The sequence below is a fragment of the Gallus gallus genome, chromosome 1, assembly GCF_016699485.2.
Source record: "Gallus gallus isolate bGalGal1 chromosome 1, bGalGal1.mat.broiler.GRCg7b, whole genome shotgun sequence".
NCBI lineage: Eukaryota > Metazoa > Chordata > Aves > Galliformes > Phasianidae > Gallus > Gallus gallus.
In genome coordinates this window covers 43,019,180-43,037,578 of record NC_052532.1, presented here as the reverse complement: position 1 = coordinate 43,037,578, position 18,399 = coordinate 43,019,180, and the positions used below count along the sequence as shown (strand labels likewise).

Genomic DNA, 18,399 nt, shown 5'->3' with positions numbered 1-18,399 from the left:
CATATATATAGAAATGTAAGATTATATTTGATAAATTCTTTCTGAAAGTTCCTCTCTAGCTCTCACAATAAACAAACAAGCAAACAAAAAACAAACCCACAAACAACCAATCAAACAAGAAAACTAAGCCACACTATCAGGGTTTGCTGTATATTTGAAAAGTATGCTTAGGATCTGTCCTTTGAAAGAGGTCCAATATGATATATAAGAATTAATACAGAGGAGATTCCTGTGTACAAAATTATATTAACAGGACATTACCTGTGAGTCATACAGTGAGTAATGTATAGTGATGAAAAAAAAGCAGGTTTGAAGGGTTACCTTACAATGGAAGAATGAATCCAATGCAGGATGGCTGTAACCTGTAGAGGAAGCAACAAAAAGAAGTGAAATTTGTTATTTTCTGTGGAAAGGGACCTAGGGATATTTTTAAGTTAGAATATTTCATGATACTATAATTCATGCTAAAATGTTTTGGGAGTATTATTTAACCACCTATTTCAGAATCTTTAGTCACTTTTTAACTGTGAGGAATTAAAGAAAACATCTCAAGGAGATCTACAACAGTCTTCTCACAATGTATGAAATGCTGTTGTGCTGCCCATGGTTGAAGACAGGAATAGGCAAAGTTCTGATTTAGCAGTTTTTGGTTACATGGGATACAGTTTGCAGAATCCAAACCTTCTAGGATAATACATTATTCAAACATTTTTTTCATCACGTACAGTTCATATAAAAGAAAACTGCATATTTATCAGATGTGTGATACGCTAAGAATAACTCATGCAGCACCTCGGCCTGGCAGGTGTTAAAACCTGTGAAGCCAAACGTGAATCTTCCTTCTGACTTCACAGGAAATACGAAAAATGGCTTTATAGGAGGAAAAGAGAGAGGAGGAAATAGAGCCATTAGGTAAATGCAGGAGATGACCCTAAAAGGAAAATGCAAATAGGTTATATATTCACTGTTTTGTTTTGTTTTGTTTTGTTTTTCTCCCTTTTTCCTGAGAAATTTTGAAAATTCACCAACAAGAAGGAAGAATCAATTAGCAAACATGTTTTAATACTTCTGGTTCAATTACAGATGATTCTTTTGTTATATGTAGATGCTTTTTTATTGACTGATAAAGCCTTCCGTTGTAGTTCCTTGAAACTGTAGTAACAGTACTTACAGTACTAGTGCTGTAGTAATAGAGTACCTATTTTTTATTTCAGTATGTTGCAGCAAAAAGAAAAAGAACATCTACAAGTGTAGCTGTTGCTTTTTCTCCCTCAACACTGTTACTGTTTCATGTACTGGTAAGTTCTTGAGGTTAAAAGTCCTACCATAGGATTAACTTCTGTCTGCTGAAATGTGGAATCACTTGGAGTCCATTTGAGGGAAAAATAATGTAATAAAACTTATTATCAGTAGACTTACTTTGTGCCTAGGAACTTTAGTTGCTAATTTAATTAATCTGGTATCATTAATTCTAGCTTTTGAATTTGAATGTAAACACTGCAAAATAAAACATGCCAGAATTCTGAAATGAAGGACAACTACTGCTTCTCCTTTTTGGTGTGATGGCCAATATGGAAAATACTTCAGCTGTTGTCCCTGCAGCTGCTTCAAAGCAGCGTAACCTAAAATCACAGTCTTTCAAAAAGCAGGACAGAACTGAACTTCTTCCAGTTGTTTACTCAGCACTGTTTGCAGTCTCCATAGCCTTATCAGATCCATCATTCTTGTTTGTATCTAAGAGAAACAAGCAACAGTGATGGAGGGAGCAGCAAATGTAAGTGAGCTTTCCTGTCCTAGCAGTTCTCTACAAATATAGCATTCCTCTGGCAAAGGGTGTCTGACCACAAGTGTTATGTAGTCATCACCAATTAGATGATATCAAAAGTTTTTGCTGGCAAATGTGCTCTTGAGTCAAAAAGTGCCATGAAGTTGAAATACATCACAATAGAAATATTCTTTTGTTTCTGAATTAAGGAATGCCATGCAAGTATCATGAATATATCTACTTCCAAAATTATAGGAAAAAATATCTGTATTACGTCTATGAAAAGCTCTACTGTTCAGTAGCATAAAGAGGAAACCTAACTAGTAAAATTCTAATTTCTCTTTCTCTTCAGGCAGGTAACAGTTCCATGTTTGCTTCATAAATGAAGCAGCTTTAAGCACATTCATATTCCTTCTGGAGTGACAGACTGAGTCTGCATCTGTTGTTGCTGCCCATGACTCCGTAGACATGACATAGAAATGAGGACAATTTGTGTTTCTTACTGTGAAACCAACACTGAATTGAACAACAAGAAGAGTGTGCACTTAACAGGACTATATCTTATGTGAATATCTACTTTGTGTGGCATTTGGGGTTTTTAATTGCATTAGTACTCACGTCTGATTCTGACAAACAAAGTACATGTCCAGAACAAAAAACATCTTTCAAATGCCTCTAACTATATGGGATCGTTGAAAATCATAAATACCTTTGCATCCTTAATTTAAGTTCTATGTCCTCTACCTTACCTTGGTGTCTTCAAGTGGAATACTTTGAACTGAGAGAAAATGCAGAAATGAATACAGATAACATACTCTACAATACTGTATATAAAACTTGAAAGTAAAGTCATGACGTGGACCAGTTTACTAGCCTTTTACTTATAAGGAACTGGGTTTATTCCTGGCAAAAGTCATGTATACAGTGACAAGTGGGCTCTGTTGGATGCCAAGTGGCTACATGCCCACAATGGAAAGCCTCAAGAATTCATCAGGTTTGGTGGTGTCTGCTCAGGAGAAGCAAATACTGGATGAAGACAAAGTAAACAGGACGTTACAGTACATCATGGAGCTTTGAAGCATTAGGAGTAACTGCTGGAGATGTGAATACTGGTGAAATTTCCAGCCATACCAAGAGAAGGGAGAGTAAAGAGTCTGAATTGCGTTCAAACATCATAATAAAGACAAACCCATGAAATGCATTTCAAATGCTGAAGATGCATGCCACTGATAACTTGTTTTCAAATGTATAGCATAGAGAATCTAAAAGATCCTGAGAGTGTATTTAGCTTTTACTTACGTCAGCTGTAACTAATATTTGCATTGTGTTTTAAATGATTAGTAAGCTTTACTATCCTGACATTCTCCACTCCTAAGGTTAATTCTCTTGAAACAAAAGAGAAAGGCTTTAATTTCCACTTGTCTTCTACAACTACTGCTGCTGTAGCATCCATGAAATCTTGTACAGGTTTGATGTACAAGCATTTTCAAGAAAATCCTAAAAATACTGTGATAAAAATTACAAGTACAGTTGTGCATCTTTTCATCCTGACTCTTTCTAGATAATGGTTATAAATCATTTATCTGTATTAGAGGTTTTTACTTCAGAATGTAAGAGCGGTTCACTTCAGATGACAAACTGCCTTCCGTCATCAAACTGGCTATGTCAGTAAGAATTTTAGTTTGAGTAACTTGAAAATATTTAAAAAAAAATAAAAATAAAACAAGGAACACCTTATGAATGTTTTGCAGAAAGTTGGAGTTCTCTCTAAAGTATAGTCTAACTTAACTGTAAAATCATAAAATATCCTGAGTTGAAAGGGACCCCTGAGGATCACCAAGTCCTGACTCCACACAGGGCAATTTAAGAGATAAACAATATATCTAATACCATTCTCCAAAATCTGCTGTTACACTGACAGGATAATTTTTTAAAGAATTTTGGTGGAATTTTTAATCATCTGATAAATTTTCTGAGAGCGATGCATAGAAAGAACTTAACATATGTATAATATAATCTGTGTGTGTGTGTGTGTGTGTGTGTATTATTGGTAAAACAGTTTTGGCTTTCATACTCACTGAGAAAGGAAAACCTCAGGACTTCATTATGATGACAGAGCTTATATGTGCATTTAGCTACTTTGCTTGGAATTTTGACACTACTGAGGTCAGTGGTGAAACTTCTTTTGAATTCACCCATACCAGGATTTGACCACATAGATCTAGTTTTTTCTTTTCTTATACTAAGGCCTGCTTAAGTGTCAGAAAATAATATTTTGCCCTCCCCGGGTGTCAGAAAAGTGTTCTCCAATCTCATTCTGTTGGTATAAATTAGCACAGTCCCATTGCTGTTAACAGAGCTTTGAGGTTTTTATCATCTGAGGAAGGTAGCTTAAACAAAAATTTGCCAGTGTATAGTTCTTTACTCACAAGGCCTGCGAACTAAAGAAGAGTTACCCTGAAAGAAATATCAGCATAACCAAATTGATAGGAAATGTGCACCTTACTGGTATTGTGAAGAATAACTTTATGTACGTTTTGAAAAGTATCAACCAACAATAAGTGGAAGCCACTATCCTTACATATTTTACAAAAAACATATTTCACATTGCTACTTTGTATGTTCTCAAAGCTAGTTTATATATTCTAAGTTTTACAGTATTTTCAAAGATTCTTTTAAACAAAAAATTTGTATTTATTAACTTTCTTTGTTCATGAGAGTATTAGTTTTCCATCTACCCATAAAATAGTAAAAGATAAAATGACAGGTTTAAATGGAAACATACATTATACCCAGATAGATGGTGACAAAATATTCATGTTCGAAGAGTAAAATCTTAAAATAGTAGATATGTCACCTTCATATGTCACATTCTTTAATAACTGATAAGGAGTAAAGCAAATTGAAGGCTACATGCAAACTGAAAGAAAGTTCATGTGTATAACTTCCAACCTGACATCACAATCTGTTCTGATTTTGAGTATGCACTGAACATAATACAACAGAGTAGCAAAACTGTTGATAGAGCCCATGGTTTCCCTGTTCTTCCTACCCATTTTAGAGAGATTTGAACAAAATATTATATGGTCTCAGCCATTTTGCAAGGCAGAAGGACATTTCTGGATATTTATAGATATGAATGAATGGCAAGTGGATGGCATGACACTTGAAAATGTGATCATAAAATTATTTCAAGGGTTCTGTGTTGCTTTCAGCAACTATGATGTTAGCTACCTGTGTTAGCCCTCTTGCGCACACTGACCAATTACCTGATCAGGGCCAAATGACTGCAAACGCACACCAATATGATGAGCAGTAAAATGGCGTTTAATCACTGCTAAACACAGCTTATATACCTTTACTTGAGCTATCGTGCCCTGTCCTGATTTGTCCATACTGGATCTTAGCCCTTTACTACAATTCCTTATTTGGCTCCTATTGTCTCCTCATTCCTTCGCCTTCTTATCTTGTTTACTTTGTTAGCAAGGACAGTCTGTCTGAGCACAACAGCACCCTTTCACTGTGCTTAGGGAAAGGCCTATCCTGTACAGCACGTATCCCTGTCAAGCGCCTACTACAACAGTTCTGTGCCCAATTTATCTATCCACCAAGGAGGACTTAATTTTACATGCACTGAAATTTTGAAAAACTACTGATTTGTTTGAAACCAATGGAAATAATATAAGTTACTATTCTGTGAAAGTAGTGGTGGCAGAAATAGTCCTTTAATTGCTTCTTTATCCAGCTGTAGTCTATCTGACTTCTGAATAGTGATCACTTCCTCAGAGTTTTTGGGTAAGCTTTGTATTAGCTCAGAAATGAGCACCCTTTCTCTTAAAATGAATTTGGGGGAAAAGTGAATGTCGGTTTTGGGTTGTTGTTTTTGTTTTGTTTTGTTTTGTTTTTGTTTTTGTATGAAAATCAACCAAGTTTGGGTTTCAGATGTCTTGTCATTTTTTGAGGAACTAACATTTTTAGGTTTCCTTTGGCATAGTTGAATTTTGCATGCAATTAATAGTGGCCTTGTGATAATAAAAAGCAGATAGTGATATACTGAGTAACTCAATGTGCTATTTTAGATATGTGTTTACTTGAATAAATTAATGGTACTTATTTAATCACAAGGTCATTGTATAAATAAGCTTTTGAACAACTAATGTGCTATACTATGGAGTATATGTACAACCTGCACATTTTTTAATTTCTGATCTTCACCAGCTCTGTTTTCTCTGTTGCTCTCTCTCTGTAGTACACTGAAACTATTCAGTACACACAGTACAAATATTAAATGGAAAAGCTAACCACATACATAAAGATATTTTGAGTTAGATTTACATTTAAGAATAATCCAACATTCTTCAATTCAGGAATCTGATATATATTGAATGCAGATGTACAGTGATGGTGGCATGTTGCTATTATGTTACTGAAGTGATAGAACGCAGTAACTTCAGACTCTTTAGTGATAGAGACACAGATGTTTGCTGGTTGTATCATGGGCAAATTCATTTATCTCAATGTAAATGTCAGCACAGTCTTGCATAGCTACATTCTGACTGGCAGTAATAAAATTTATGTAATGTGGTGTGTATGTATATATGTGTCCTTTTAAAGATAGATGTTTTCCCTGATCCTTTTTTATACCAATTCAAATTTGAAATTTACATTATATACATATACTTTATTGTTCTAAATAAAGATATTATGCACTGCCAAGCAATTAGTATATTCCTCTGCTCCTCTGCGTCAGTGCTAAGACTTTCTGAACATCCTGCTGTCTTCTTGCAGATTTTCCTGCCACAATATCTGCTACTAGACATGAGATCTTTTATAATCATTCATTTCTTAATCATGCATTTAGAAGTTTTGTGCCACTAAAACATATATCCTCATTATCAACCTCCAGTTCTAATCCGTAGTGTATCTTTGATTATGCAAATTATTCCAGCTTCAGAATTAAAAGTTTGTTGTAACTTCTTAATAAGCTTAAAATCGTTTGTGCCAAGCTTTTGGCAACATTTTTCATCCCATTCTTGCTACTGGACCAATACTAGGATTTTAATTTAATTTACCACTGCAAATTGGAATGCTGTTGATGCACAGTGAAGTAAATGGCATTTACCAACTCTTTAAAAATATATAAAATAAAAAATAAATAGATGGCTTTTTAGCTGAGATGTGAGCTTACCCCACAAGAATAGAATCCTTCCTTTCAGTTTTCTGCAAGTTGTTTTAGTGTTTCAGTAAGAAGTCCAGGACAAGAGATGGCGGTAGGAGGAAAACCTGAGCTGCTTGGGGAGCTCAGGCACCTCTCCCCTCCTGTGACTGAAAAAAGAAATTCCAGCCTAAGAGGAAGAAATAAACCTTTCAACCTACCTCTAAGGAATGCTTTGAAAGAGAAGGAAAACTGTTGGAAGCAAATGTAGGAGGCTTACAAATAGAAGTGGGGTACAGACAAGACTGTTGAAAAGGATCAGAGAGCAGGGTTAATGGGCTGGGAGACAGAGAAACAGGATTTAAGGATGGCAGAATTTAGAGCATGGGCAAGAGTGAAAGATGTTGTTGTTCTGGGTACAAGAAAGACAGACATGATGGGACTCGTGATGAGTGGACTGGAGCACCTCTCCTACGAGGAAAGGCTGAGAAAAGTGGGAGATGAGACTGTTCAGCCTGGGGGAAATAGGAGGTTCCTTCTGAACATGAGGAAGAATTTCTGTGTTGTACAGGTGACAGAACCCTAGCACAGGTTGCCCAGAGAATTTGTGGAGTCTCCTCCACTGAGATCTTCAGAAGCTGCCAGGCCACTGGCCTGGCCACTCTGCCCTGGATCTGATTGAATACAGTTAGGCTAGATGGACCCAGAGGTCCCTGCCAAACTCAGCCATCCTGTGATTCTGCGAATCTCTGGTGGGCCTAAAGAAGACCAAGTTCCAGCAGGTCTTGAATTGATGGTGTAGCAGAAGTTCATGACCTAAAGAGTAGCATCAGCGGCAAGGGTGGGTTGAAAGTACAATGCACACTCAACTCAGCTAGAGCTAAACAAGCATTAAGTAGCTGCAGAGTATGGAGATGAGCATAATGTGGAAGACAGCATTAATATACCATAAAGGAAGGAGGCTTGATCTAGAAGTTATATAAGACAAAATGAATGGCAGGGTGTGTCACAATGAGAGTTGTCAAAACAGCTCTCACCGAAGTCAGGTTCATGGTAATTGTAGTTCACACAGTTACAGAAAAGGACGAATTAAATACTGAGAAAGCAGATGTAACTTCAGCAAAAGAGACCCCAACAAATTGGTTTTGGTACCCTGACATGATTTTTGATGATTTACACAATGCTTACTGAAAACTCTCCATCACCACCACCATTTAATCTGAACTTTGGTGAACTACATGTGCCAGAGGATTGAAGGAAACACTGAACTTCAGTTTTCCAAGTTCAGTGTCTCCAAGACAACTAATATAGCCATTTTGTTTAGTGGATGAAAACAAAAGAAATCTTTGTCCAAGACATGGCAAGCATTAATAATTTTCTTACTTCTGTCAATCAAAAAAACAATGCTTATTGTGCTAACCTTCTGTTTCTTGATAGCAATACATTTGAACAATTTAACACTTCTATAAAATTGCAATATTTTACATCAGCTGTGCTCAGTGACTCTAGTGTAACTTCATTCCATTTTAACAAGCATATAGTACTGAACGTATTTTTTTTGCCCAAAGTTTCTGAATGGCAGTATGTACACTTATTTGCTGATATTAATTTTTTTTCTGTGTTTTAATGAGATGGGCTTTTTCAGGATTTCATGCTACATTAATGTTTTATCCCTTAATGCTTTCATGCAGCCATTACTGTTAAATTGTCTTCCAAAGTTCAAACTTTCTGAAGGGATTAAGTTTCCCAATAACTACACTGAAGTATGTGGTAACACAATCAAGTTTTGTATTGTTATATGCTTAAATTGAACTATTATGTGCTGATGCATAATAGAAAATAATGTAAAATTAAAGCAGACAGCCATAATTGTGAAGAATGCAGAAATTGAAGTTCTGCCCTCTTTTTCTTCCACCATATCTTGAAGAAAGTTATTTCAACATGTAACAGGAGGAATCCTTAATGCAATTATAATTCCTCTGACTTGTGGCCCCTTCTACATGATCCCACGATAAGCAAGTGGGAACTAAAATACAGATTAGACTTGTTTTCCAGGCAGACGTGAGCCTTGGGCTTCTGGCCAGTCACAAAATACAGGGACAATTTTCATTCCTTTTTGGCAAAGAAGATATTTTCTTGAGCTCATGGTAAAATATTTGACTGAGATCACAAAAGCCTCTTTTGTTTGTCACCACTTCTGCTGTGCAGTATAACAGCATGATAGTAAAATCGGCCCAGATAGAATAAAGAAGCTGCAGAGCAGAATGTATAGCTTTTGTCATTTTAAGTGACTAGCCCAAGTGACAAAATGTCATCTGAGAAATTTCACCTTGTCATCTCCTACATTGTGATTGATGATTATTAGGACCCCAAGGGTTATTTAATCTGTCATGTTCTAAAAGTTAAATATTTTAGGCCTTCCTTTTTCTCAGCAATGCTGTCATCATTAACAAAACATAGAACAGCCTTCACCTTCAGAAATGACAAAGTGGGGATGTGTCTCAAAACCAATTAATAGCATCAGTGAAAGGAGAGACGTAGCATCTAAATCTTTTGAATCACATCCCTGAGAATAATGCACTGAGTTCTTTGATGCAATTACTCTTTTGCAAGAAGTTGTGAAGAAAGTATCCCATCAACATTGATGTACTGCTTGGTGTTTTGTTTTTAATTCTTTTATATTGTTCCAGAAGAATCCAGTTACGTCAGCCTAGTGTTTTCATTTTTTTATTCTAAATATTTCAACCTTTGAATCAAAAAATACTTGTGCAAATGAATAATGCCATTATAAGCTACAGCAGGGTACTTATTGCATTTCAAAAAGAATTGCTGATACACTGTAATATAACCTTTAGGTAAGCACACTATAGTACCCATAATGTAGTGTGTGTATGTGTGTGGGATGGAAGGGTGTTGGGAGGGAAGGAAGAGACAATGTTTAGATCTAGCAAAATTTACAGGTAACTACTGTGAACTTCAGTCACGTACCCTGGAGGAAGGCTGCATGTTACAGAATTTCTTCACAAATCCAGTCCTTGGCAAGAGCAAGCCTCAGGATTGCCAAATCCTATACACTGCTCAAAAGGCTCAGTGGGTGCCACACCCTGTGATGGCCTCCACAGCCATCTGCAGCTTAGCACCATCACCTCTTTGTGACTGCATGTGCCAGAACCACACGTGCCAGAACAACACATACCTACGTATCCCTGGAGGCACCTAAAACAAATTCATCCATATCTCTATATAGGCCACCAAGGTGGCAGTTCCACTGGGATTCTTATTCTGGGTTGCATGACTCAAACAAGCCATCTGCTTTTCAGCCTGGGCCATATCTAGAAACTCCAAACTCCCCAGATCCTTAGGTTTCTTTTCTTGTATACATACATCTTTAACTCTTGCAGCTATCCAGACTCTACTTCAGCCTCAATCCCTGACTTCCCATGCTCTCCTCTTGAGTCATATTCTGCAAATTAAAGCTTTTTGCAACCCAGTTATGTTTAGCTGCCCTACTACAGCCCTTTATGTAGGTAACAAAGATTTGAGTTGCTGTTTAGGAAGAAAAGACTTCAAACTGTTTAGCTAAATATTAGACTTCTGAAATTGTTCCAGATGTCTTAATCTCAAAAGTTGTTATTTTTGTAACTTGGATAAACAGTGAGATCACCAGAACAACAAAATTTGAACACAGTAAATCTATAACAAGTGAACTGCTACTTTGCAAGTTGTATTACACAGCTGTTCATATGCTGGCTATGAGCACAGAAATTCCCTGTGAGTTTTTCCTCAGAGGAAAAAATAGTTGTTTTGCATAGGTATGTTAACCCTGTTATCTTTTAAAAAGGAGAGGTGGGTGTCAGCCTCTTCTCCTGAATAGCTAGTGATGAGAAGTAGTGGCCTCAAGTTGTGCCAGGGGAGGTTCAGGTTGGATATTAGGAGAAATTTCTCCTAAGAAATAGTGGAGATGCTTTGGAACAGACTGCCCCGGAAGGTAGTAGAATCACTGTCCCTAGAAGTATGCAAGAAATGTCTAGATGTGGCACTGGGGAACATGGTTTAGTGGGCATGGTGGTGATGGGCTTACAGTTGGACTAGACTATCTTAGAAGTCTTTTCCAACCAATAATGATTCTATGACAGCCCATCAAATTTAGGGTAGCAACAGATAGTCAAGTCTTTGTAATCAATTCTCATAGGGTTCCTGCTGATAAAGCTTCCTGAAGAGACAGACTGAAGTTTAACCGCTCCTTGTGGTGAATCTCAGACTGGTCTCTGTCAGTCTGATCACAGCCTGTGCTCAATTTGTTGTATTTCGTCTTGCTCACCATCTTCAGTAATCTCAGTTCTCCAGTCACAAGTCCACTCAATCCTGTACTCTTCCCATACCTTACCTCCATGTCAATTACCCTCCCTCTTAATGTTGACAAAGGCCGAGGAGCAGTGTGCATTTCATGACCCAAAACATGCAACACATCCAACCCAACAGCACATACACCTTCTTATGGCCATCCAGTATCCAAATTCATGTGCACTGTCTAGTCAGACACCAAGAGGGGAATGTATGGCCTTGGAAAGTTGATGACATGCACAACCTCTTCAGAAAGTCTCTCTGTAGGCTGTGGTGAGCAATGTAGTGTTTGTCTTTAGCTCACCTCTGCTCTGATCCCAGAAGGCTCACAATGCATTTGCACAGTAACCCCAGTCCAAAGGGAGGGAGGAGCATGGCCTTGCTCCCAGTCTGGTCGGTAGAATGTTCAGAAACTCACCTGTCCTCCTTCCTGAGCAAACACATTAATGATTAATCTACACAGAGAGAGGAGGACTCAGCCTTGTACTCCTTGGGTGTGGTGGTATGAAGGTGGGTGCCTGATCTCTGTTTAGGCAAGACATGGACTCTGAAAGACAGAGCTGTTCCCTCCAAGCTTAGAAGGTGGAGTAGGTGAGCTTTGAGTGGCACATGGCAAGGCAGAGCATGTTGAGATTCCTGGTGAGGAAGGGATTGTTCAGCCAAGCCCCTGAATCCTACTGTGCAGAACTCATCAACAATGCTCCATCATATTCAGAAAGTCATGGGTGCCAGGTAAAGTCCTCTGTGGGTGGAAAAAAGGAAATATCATTCTAGTTTTTAAGAAGGAGGGAAAGAAAGACTTGGGGAATTACAAGCTGGTGAGTCTCATATCTGTACCTGGGAAGGTCATGGAACAGATCCTTCTGGAAGCAAAGTTAAGGTATATGCAAGACAAGGAATTTATCCAGTCTAGTGGCCCTCTATGATAGAGTGTTGACATCAGTGGATAAAGGAAGGGCAAATTACGCCATCTACCTGAAGTTTTGTAAGGCCTTTGACATGGCTCCACACCACATCATAATCTCAAAATTTGAGATACAGATTTGAAGGCTAGACTATTCCTGGATAAAGAACTGGTTGGATGGCCACATGCAGAGGGTTATGGTCAGTGGATCTATGTTTGGGTAGAGTTTGGTCAAAAGTAGTGTTGCCCATAGGTCTATTTTTGGGACAGGTGCTCTTCAAAATCTTTATCAGTGACACAGACGTTGGGATTGAGTGCAATCTCAGCAAGTTTGCTGATGACACAAAGCTGAATGGTGCAGTTGATTTGAAAGAAGGAAGATATGCCATCCAAAGGGACCTGGACAAGCTTCAAAAATGGGCCCACAAGAATGTAATGAGGGGGCCCTCTGCATAAAAAGTATAAGGAGTGGATGGAGCAAGTCCAGAGGAAGGCCCTGAAGATGGTCAAAGGGCGGAAGCACCTCACAGAAAAGATGGGGAGCCAAGCTTGTTAAGTCTGGAGAAAAGAAAGCTCCCAGGAGATCTCATTGTTGCCTTCCAGTACCTAAAAGGAGTTCATAAACAGGAGAAAGACTAACTTTTTAAAGAGTCTAATTGTGATAAGACAAGGGGAAATAGCTTTAAACCAAAAAAGGAGAGATTTAAGCTAGATATTAGGAAGAACTTTTTAATCAGAGGGTGGTGAGGCACTGGAACGTATTGCCTCGAGAAGTTGTGAATGCCCCATCACTGGTGGTGTTCAGAGTAAGGCTGGATGGGGACTTGGGCAGCCTGATCTAGTGAGTGGTGGCTCTGATCAGGGCAGGGCATTGGAGCATGATCCAACTTAAGCCATTATATGATTTAATGATTCTGTGATCAACTATTAACCTATGTGCCCTTCCCAGTGGTTGAACTGGCCCACTAAATTAGTCTATGTTTATTACGTATTGAAGTTCCTAAGGGAAAAAAAGTCCAAAATTATGTAATGAAGTCTTTGTTTGTTGGAACTGAATAACTTTTTTGAAAGGGCAGAATAAACATGAGAAAAGGGAAGAAAAGAGAAAATTATTGATTCACATTGACTTGTTAATAATACAAAACTCTTGCATATAAATCATATTGTTTCACATAGGGATTCCTAAAATTATTCTGCTAATATGTAAATGACCTTGTGCATTGAAAATATCCATCTAATCAGAACTGAAAGATAAACGTAAGCAAATTTACTATGCAGTAAACAATAATTGTATTTAAAATTATTTTTAAAATGAATCTTATTTCCACATAAAATTCTTGTGTGATTCTATAAAGTTATAAAAGTGTTCTAGGAAGGGCAGAGTTCAAATTCAGGAGACAGAGGTAGCCATCATATGATTCTGGTAATGAAATAAAGCTTTTGAAATATCAGAACGTGCCATCTACTTGATGTTGGTCCTCCTAGAAGGAGGAGGAAGCAGCAAAACAAGAAAACACAAGTTTTTCTCTGAAGAGCATATAGTGTCCTTTGTAATAATTTTTCACCTAACGTGATCACAGCCATTTTAGTGCCCTTAAATAGTTCTCTGCTCTATCAGCAAGGTATTTAACTTGCTTTCAAAGTTGCTAAATACAACTCTGAACTGAACTTCTTTCATAACTTATTCTTCACGAACTGCTCCAGTGTCATTACAAGTTTCTTTCTGTTTCAACACAAGTTTTGGAAGTTAACATTTATGGAAATCAACCAAAGCTACAGCTGTATTAAAAAAATAACTGCAGAGAGGTCTCTAGAGGTTGTGTATGTTACTGTTGTAACATACTGTTGTGTATGGTACTGTTGTTTGGCAGAAGTTCTCTACTTGAGACTGCTGCCTTTAGAGCAAGTTGATAGAACGGCTCAAGTGAATATTTCTCACTTGTTGAAATATAAAATCACCACGTCAACTTGAAACACTTTAAAAAATACTCCTATTTAATAAAGAAGGCTGAGGTAGATGATATCGCCCTCCAAAGGTTGAAGATCAATTTCATTGTACATCCTGCTAGCTTTGGAGTGAAAGAAAGATTGCCTCCAGCAAAGGACTGCTAACAGACACCTGAATGTGTGATAAATCACACTGTAGCCTATGTCAGCTGTCTAACTGCAGTCCACTATTAAGAATAAACAAGCAAATATACCAACAGAGTAAGCAGGTAAATAATCCTACCAAATAACAGGAATGATATATAATATTATAGATATATAATTGAGAACAGCAACATAAAAGCTGATGCTTGGTCATATGATACGGTATCCAGAAACATAAAAGCACCAGCTCCAATTTTCAAGTTGTTCCCTAGAAACTAGATTTATGATAATTAATAAGTTGGAACATTCCCTTCTTGGCTAATTTCCAGTTATTTGAGACACATTTTTATTTATTTATTTATTTATTTATTTATTTATGCAAGTACTAAAGCACAGAATTTACTTCCCAATGTAACCTTGAGGATACAGATTCAAGTTACCCTGGAAAAGTAACACAAATTATATATTATCTGGCTCTTGGATATATTCATTTTATAATATACAAAATTCATTGTATATTCACTGCCTACAAATCTTTTCCTTTAAGAATTCAGGCAAAAATGCTATCTGCGTTGCTTATTCCAAGTAATATTGTACTTTCCTTTTTTCTTAATTTTTCTTTTAATGTTGAAACTTCTTAATCTTTTGCAGTTTTTTTTTTTTTTTTTTTTCCTTTAGGAAAGCAGCCAGAATAATAGTTAATCCTATTCAGTGAAGAGTCATTTGCATCTTTGTCAATTCTGTAGCAAGACATTTTTACCTGTTAATAATAAAGAGCTCATGGTCACTGTGTATGTACGCAAGTGAGTATCACTCTTCTCTCTTTTGGTGTCTTATTTATAGCTCCTGTGCTGAATTGTGTTACTTATTTTTCCTAAAGGCATCCAGACAGAGAACAGAGTATTTATTTTATCTCTACAGAAGCCTTCTATATATTGAAAACTATTAAAATGCCTCTTTTCAAGCCTTTTCCAGATTAAACATCTCTGTCTCCTTCACAGGCCACGCTTTCAGCAAGTTTCACTTGTTTTTGTCCTCCTGACTCCCCCACTCATTCAGTTGCATCCAAAGAGATGTTGTACAAAATTTAGCAAGAGTTTCTTGAAGTGGCTGGTATTTGAAATAGGATGAAAGCATATTCTTACTTCTCTGGACTGGAACAGTAGATAATATTACTGCAGAATCTCTCCTAGAGTTTACTTTTCTCCTATAAGAATCCAAGTTAGCTCATGTTGCTTACGTACTTTCTGTGCCAGTGGACTTCTTGTGAACTATATAATCTTTTGAAGAACAGACCAGTAGATGTTCCTGTTCATTTTTATTATTTAAAATTCTGTTATTCAACAGATTGAAACATTTTACAGCTATCAGAACCAGCTGGGATCTCCACAAATGAAAAAATACTAAAACTAAATCAACAGTCATTGAGTCGAGCCATACAGTGACTTCCATCAATGAGATTAAGTTGAATATTGGCAGTATCTCTTTTTTGAGTGTGTTATGTTGGAATTAGACATAGCTATTTCAGATATGTCTTTTAGCTAGGAAGTCACTGTGAGCCTCAGCAGCCATATGGCAGCTTCTCCAAACATCGAATAGTTGAGTTGCTACTGAAGTTTCCTCTTAAGAATCCTCAATAAGTATCAAAATGTTCCTTACAATTTTTCCTCCTTAAGCTTTCTGAAAAAAAAAAAAATACTTCAAAACTTAAGCATTTTTCAGCAGTGCAGCATTTCCTTAAAGAAAAAAATTCAAGCTCTCTTTCTGAAGAAAGTTTGCCTACGTGGGAGTTATTCCTGAATAGCCACTCCTGATTAAATCCAGGAACTGATCTTCTGAATATAAACAAATGTGGTCCACTTCCAAAGAAGTGAATCTATTTTGAAAGAGATTAAGTTCATTTGGTAAAAAGTCTCATTTTCAATTAGGTTGTCCAACAGTCAGTAAATAATGAGAGAAAAAGATATACTTTAATTTGAATCTTGCTGTAATAGAACTTTGCGGAAAAAAGAGTCACAAGCCCTGGAAAATTTCCAGTGTGATGTACCTGCCAACAATGGAAAAGCCTCAAAATCTTTTGGGCAACAGTGTTGTGTAAAGCTGGAAAACATATGTTATCTGGGAAATATTTATCTATCCAATTTTTTAATATGTTTGAATAATATAAGGTTATTACAGGACTTTCCCAGAATGTTAATATTTTCATTTCCATTATCTTTAATAAATGAACAGTATATAAGTTATACAGCAATTACATCTCTAAATATTCACTGATTTCTGTGAAAATGCTATTAACTTTTGGGTTTTAGTTACTATAGATATTTTAAGTCATCGAGTTTTACATTTTAGAAACAATCCAATATACAATAAGGAACTCTCTGAGTTGTACTAGAATGAATGACAGCTAGCATTTCAGCAGCAAGCATCTGCAATAGAGCCTATGTTTTTAGATATACTCAAAGTCTCTGTAAACCATTTCTCACTTCTTTAGGTGAAGATTCACAGGCTATCAAATGCTAGCATCAGATTATGGCAACTTTTGAAACACTGACCTATTCAAAGTGTATCAGAACTGTCTTTAAAAATATTGCCTATATTACTAATGAACTTGCAAATGATAAGGTTTGCTTTTCAGATAAAATCTCTCTGATCAATTCTGTATCACAGGCCAAAACCACAAAAGAAGCTCATTTTGAATAGAATTTAAATCGCACCTAAGTATCATTATGCATTGGAATGTTCTACTTCTAAGGGAGAAAAGCCAATTAAGTTCAAGGAGGAGATGCAGTGTTTCAAACTATTTTGCATTTCCTTCTCTATCTCTATCTACCTGAATCTGATGCAGGACAGAGGTAGGGGTAGGAGCACTGGAAATCGCCCACTTGGCACACAGGCAATGACATTTGTATCTCTATGAAGTGCTCCACTGCAAGTTACAAGGGCTAGACACTAGGCTGTTCCCACAGAGAGTATGGAAAAATGCATTTCAGACTGACACTGAACAAACCTGCAATTTTCTCCTTCCTGTTATTTCTCCTCAACAACCTGGATCACACTTCTTTTATCTCATGGATCTATCTTTGCCAAGAAAGACTAGGAAGCAAGTAAATACGTCACATAATGGTGAGTACGGAAGTGCAGACTATGCTAGCAAAGATCATCACCTTCACTGCAAGACCTACCTGGGAAGGGTCTTGTTTGATGGCATACCCTGTGGCAACGCATTTTCCCTTGCGCAACAGAGGGCATTACAGGAGGAATATTTCATTCTTCCCACCACGTGCTAAATTCAGCTTTCTCTGAAGTCATTTGCAGCCTGCTGTTTCCTTTTTTTTCTCTCACCTAGCAAGCAGTTGCTATCTGCAGCAGTGACATGAGAACAATACTTTATGTAAATAACTTCCAAGTGGAGGTAGTCATTAATGCAGACAGCTCTGAAGGCAAGTGGAACAGCATTTGGCAGCAAGAGCATTTAATGAGACTCTCTCTTACTCTGCAGTCTGATTCAGAACACGCCTTTCTGACTCCTTTATTTTTCATTTATCTTCTTAGAATTCAATCCCTTGACCTGTGGGGCTTTCTCCTATTGCACCAGAGATTATTTGAGAACTTGATGCTAGCTGCAGTGAAGAGAGGAGATAGAGAGCAAGTAAGTGTAGAGTTGAATGACAGCAGAGGAGGGAGGGTGGTTTCCAGTATCCATCATTAATCTGTAGTCTGCTTGTTGCCATCCTGTCCAAAGACAAACTCAAACTTAAAGCTGCACCCACAGCCCCATATGTATACCTCCCAACATTCAAAATTCAAAAAACTGATAGGTAAGTGCCAGCTTACTCTTTGTGAGCAGTCTGCTCCTCTACTTCACTGGCACACATTTACCCGGGCACAGAAGCACAGCGAAATGTATTAGACTGTATTTCATCTGAACATGTACAGCCCCATAAAACATTCTTGTGCAGATGCCAGCCTACAATGGCTGAACACAATGAACTGGTCTCAGCTGAAGGCGAGGAAAAGCAGGGCTGAGTGTCTCATGTAAACGGTTTTAGGGGAGGATGAAAGAACAAGCTCTCTTTTATTGGCAGAGACACTGCAGAATGGTTGGAGGATGTGGATTATTTCGCTTTCAATATTCTTTCT

General features: G+C 37.3%; 1 protein-coding gene across 3 annotated transcripts in view; it reads left to right on the top strand.

The window, feature by feature from the left end:
* The window catches only part of KITLG (KIT ligand), a 55,458-nt gene extending 48,977 nt beyond the window's left edge, over window positions 1-6,481 (top strand). For 2 of the 3 annotated variants that reach the window (NM_205130.2, XM_046913198.1), the window contains exons 9-10: window positions 1,215-1,298; window positions 2,118-6,481. In NM_205130.2, coding sequence (NP_990461.1) covers window positions 1,215-1,254 — 40 coding nt within the window. In that variant the 3' untranslated portion in view covers window positions 1,255-1,298; window positions 2,118-6,481. 3 annotated transcript variants of the gene reach the window in all.
* The last annotated feature ends 11,918 nt before the right edge of the window (window positions 6,482-18,399 follow it).